We start from the raw sequence: 3,583 nt of genomic DNA, 5'->3' as shown, positions 1-3,583 counted from the left end.
CTCTGATAGGTTTTACAGTATCCGAGTCATCAGACGGATATATACTGTATATAACAGGCATCAGCCCCCGCTTTAGAATACTAATTCTGATAATATATCTTCTGCTGTTACCATTTTTGGTTTAGGATTGTATTGCTGTTTGTGTCCTTACTCAATAGATTCACACTCTCTTTTTGTCCTGTTAAAAATTTTCACTGGAACAGGAAGTGAAGGGAATTGTCGCATTGATATACTTTCTCCAGTGATAAATGTCTAAGAGGGGATTTCTGTCCTCCTAGGAGAGATTTTCACTCACTTCTTGTTGTGTCCTTGAAAAAAAAATATTGTTTTTTTTTACAAACAAGACTGTATATACAACTTGATATGGGTTTAAATAAATCCCTACTCTATTCAATTTAAAAAAAGTTCTGATTAGAGATGCACATTAAAAAAAAAAAAAAACAGCTGCTCAAAGGATTTCTTATAGAGGTCATAGAGCTCTGTATCTATTTTGGTGGGCTGATCTTCCTGAAAACACTTTGAAATGATGTTCTAAATTCCTGGTTCCTGAGGCTGTAAACAAGAGGATTGAGGAGAGGAAGGATCACTGAGTAGAAGACGGACACTGCTTTGTCACCAGAAAATTGCTGACCAGCACATTGCCAAAAATAATTGAACAATCCAGAGCCATAATACAAAAACATCACTGTCAGGTGAGAGGTACATGTAGAGAAAACTTTACTCTTATTGCCCTTAGCTTGAAATTTAAAAACAGTTTTGATTATATAGACATAGGACAGGATGGTCAGTATTAGAGTCCCACCTGCAAGGAAGCTCCCTAAGAGGAAGATGAGCAGAATGTTGATGAAGATGTCGCTGCAGGAGATCTGAAACAATTGTGGAAGGTCACAGAAGAAGCCTTCTATAATATCCGATCCACAAAATGTTAAATAAGTGGCATAAAGTGTGTGAACTAAAGAATGGGTAAAGCCGAGGCAACATGCAATAAACACCAACTGTACACAGAACTTCCAACTCATAATCTGTGTGTAACGTAATGGCTGACAAATGGCGGTATATCGATCATAGGACATGACAGTCAACAGACAATCTTCAAAACTGGCAAAGAATATAAAGAAGAAGACTTGGGTTATACAAGCCTGTATGGAAATTTTTCTGGTCTTGGTGTGAAGGTCAAATAACATTCGTGGGACGGTGACTGAGGAAAAACAGAGGTCCAAACCGGCCAGGTTCCCAAGGAAGAAATTCATAGGAACATGGAGGTGAGAGTCGGTGACTATGAGGACAATGATCAGCAAATTCCAGATTATTGTCAGAAGGTAGATGAGAAGGAAGAAGAGAAAGAGAGGAAGCTGAAGAGCCGGAACATCAGACAGACCAGAGAGAAATAATTCATTTAATATTGTCTGATTTCTCATTGAAATATTTTTAATAACTCTTTTGAAAAATATTACTTATATATAATCTGATATCTCAATCTGAAATCCAAAATACCATATAGATAAGAAACTTGTGTAAAGCTTTCCCTAAATTGTATTTTTTTATCTATTTCATGTTTTTTAAAAACAATAGAGAAAGCCTATAAATAAAATACAATTTACATTTTTCTACAACCTAAAGTAAAACTTCATTTTTGACAATGTAAAAGATTGAATAGAGAGATTCTAATATGTTAGGAATGCTGACTGAAAAGGTGCACAGAAAACATGAACCAATTTCCTGCTTCTGTAAGTGCTGTTAAATTTTATAATTCTTCACCAAATTTCTAATATATTGGCTGTAACATGGATGCATGGAGCACTAATTGGCTGTCCCTGCAGGATGCACTGAGCAGAGTGTAATATCCATAAAATAGAAGAGAAAAAGGGGATTAAAGAAGGTGTGTGTGTGTGGAAACCAACCGGCCCTTAGTTTGCTATACTTACCCACCAGTCTGCTAACAAACCAAATAAACCTGTCAAACATAATAGGTTAAAAACAGGGGTTTAGTTAACACACATTTGCAAATGCATGTATAAGCTGCAGGCCACTCCACGGCACCCTGTGTATCCTGCCGTCCAAACACTTCCTAACACTACTCAACCTGAGTGTCTCCAACATGGAAGTACATGAATGCTGATGGATGGATGGGAAAAAGGTGAGCTTGGAGATGGCCCAATCTTCCCCCAATCTGCTCCCATCCATGACTGGTATTGAAAAACTAATGGCCATGTATTAGCCATAGGGTGCAAACTAAAAAATGACCAGCTGGGAAACACACACCCCGTCCCAATAGTATAGATGGTAAAGGCAAATTGGGACTTAATATGAGACACCAGCCTGTAAAGCAAGCGTGTCCATTCCTGATAACATTGAAAATTTGGGCAGTTTTGCGACTTTAGATGAGACAAGGGGGAGAACTGCTCAGCGTCTCCACCCCTGTATATAACAAAATTGAAGAGAAAAAGGGGATTAAAGAAGGTGTGTGTGTGTGTGTGTGTGGAAACCAAACGGCCCTTAGTTTGCTATACTTACCCACCAGTCTGCTGACAAACCAAATAAACCTGTCTAACATAATAGGTTAAAAACAGGGGTTTAGTTAACACACATTTGCAAATGCATGTATAAGCTGCAGGCCACTCCACGGCACCCTGTGTATCCTGCAGTCCTAACACTTCCACATCCTTACTGCTCTTACAGCGAAAAACCCCCTACGTATTTTAAGGTTAAACCGCCTTTCCTCTAGTTTTAGTGAGTGGCCACGTGTCTTTTTGTATTCCCTTTCTCTAAATAGTTTGTTCCTTATGCTAGGGTCGCCAGTACAGTATTTGTACATTGATATCATATCCCCCCTCAATCGTCTCTTCTCCAGAGTGAATAAGTTCAGTGCTTGTAGTCTTTCTTCAGAGCTGATGTCCTCCATTCCCCTAATTATTTTTGTTGCCCTTCTCTGGACTCTTTCCAGTTCCAGCACATCCTTCCTGAGGACCGGTGCCCAGAACTGGACAGCATACTCCAGATGTGGCCGGACCAGAGTCTTGTAGAGTGTGAGAATAATCTCTTTATTTCTGGAGTGAATCCCCTTTTTTATACATCCCAGTATTCTGTTGGCTTTGCTTGCAGCGGCTTGGCATTGCATGCCACTGCCAAGCCTGTTGTCTACCAGTACCCCCAGGTCCTTCTCCATCCTAGACTCACCCAGAGGTCCCCCCCCCCTAGTGAGTAGCTTTCATTCTGGTTTCTGGCACCCAAGTGCATTACTTTAAATTTTTCAACATTAAACCTCATCTGCCATGTAGTTTCCCACCCCATTATTTTGTTCAGGTCCGCTTATAAGGTTTCCATGTCCTGAATATAAGATATTGGCATGCTTAGTTTAGTATCATCCACAAATGCTGAGATTGTACTAAATACCCCCTCCTCTAGATCATTTACAAATAAATTAAACAGGATTGGTCCCAGGACAGAACCCTGGGGGACCCCACTTTCCACACCCGCCCAATACGAGTACTCCCCCTTAATCACCACCCTTTGCACTCTCCCCTGGAGCCAGTTCTTTATCCAGGTACTCACCTTATGGTCCATACCTACCTTCCTTAGTTTG

General features: G+C 40.1%; 1 protein-coding gene across 1 annotated transcript; it reads right to left on the bottom strand.

The window, feature by feature from the left end:
• Positions 1-485: 485 nt before the first annotated feature.
• Positions 486-1,418, bottom strand: LOC309557781 (olfactory receptor 5V1-like; the record flags this gene model as incomplete). Its single annotated transcript, XM_082260546.1, has 1 exon — positions 486-1,418. The coding sequence occupies one exon, from the start codon at positions 1,416-1,418 to the stop codon at positions 486-488; it is 933 nt and encodes a 310-aa protein (XP_082116672.1).
• Between the last annotated feature and the right edge of the window lie 2,165 nt (positions 1,419-3,583).

The sequence above is a fragment of the Pelophylax lessonae genome (genome assembly GCF_965119305.1).
Source record: "Pelophylax lessonae genome assembly, chromosome: 6".
Classification (NCBI taxonomy): Eukaryota; Metazoa; Chordata; class Amphibia; order Anura; family Ranidae; genus Pelophylax; species Pelophylax lessonae.
Note: the sequence above shows the minus strand (reverse complement) of the source record. Positions and strands in the feature narration are given on the sequence as shown.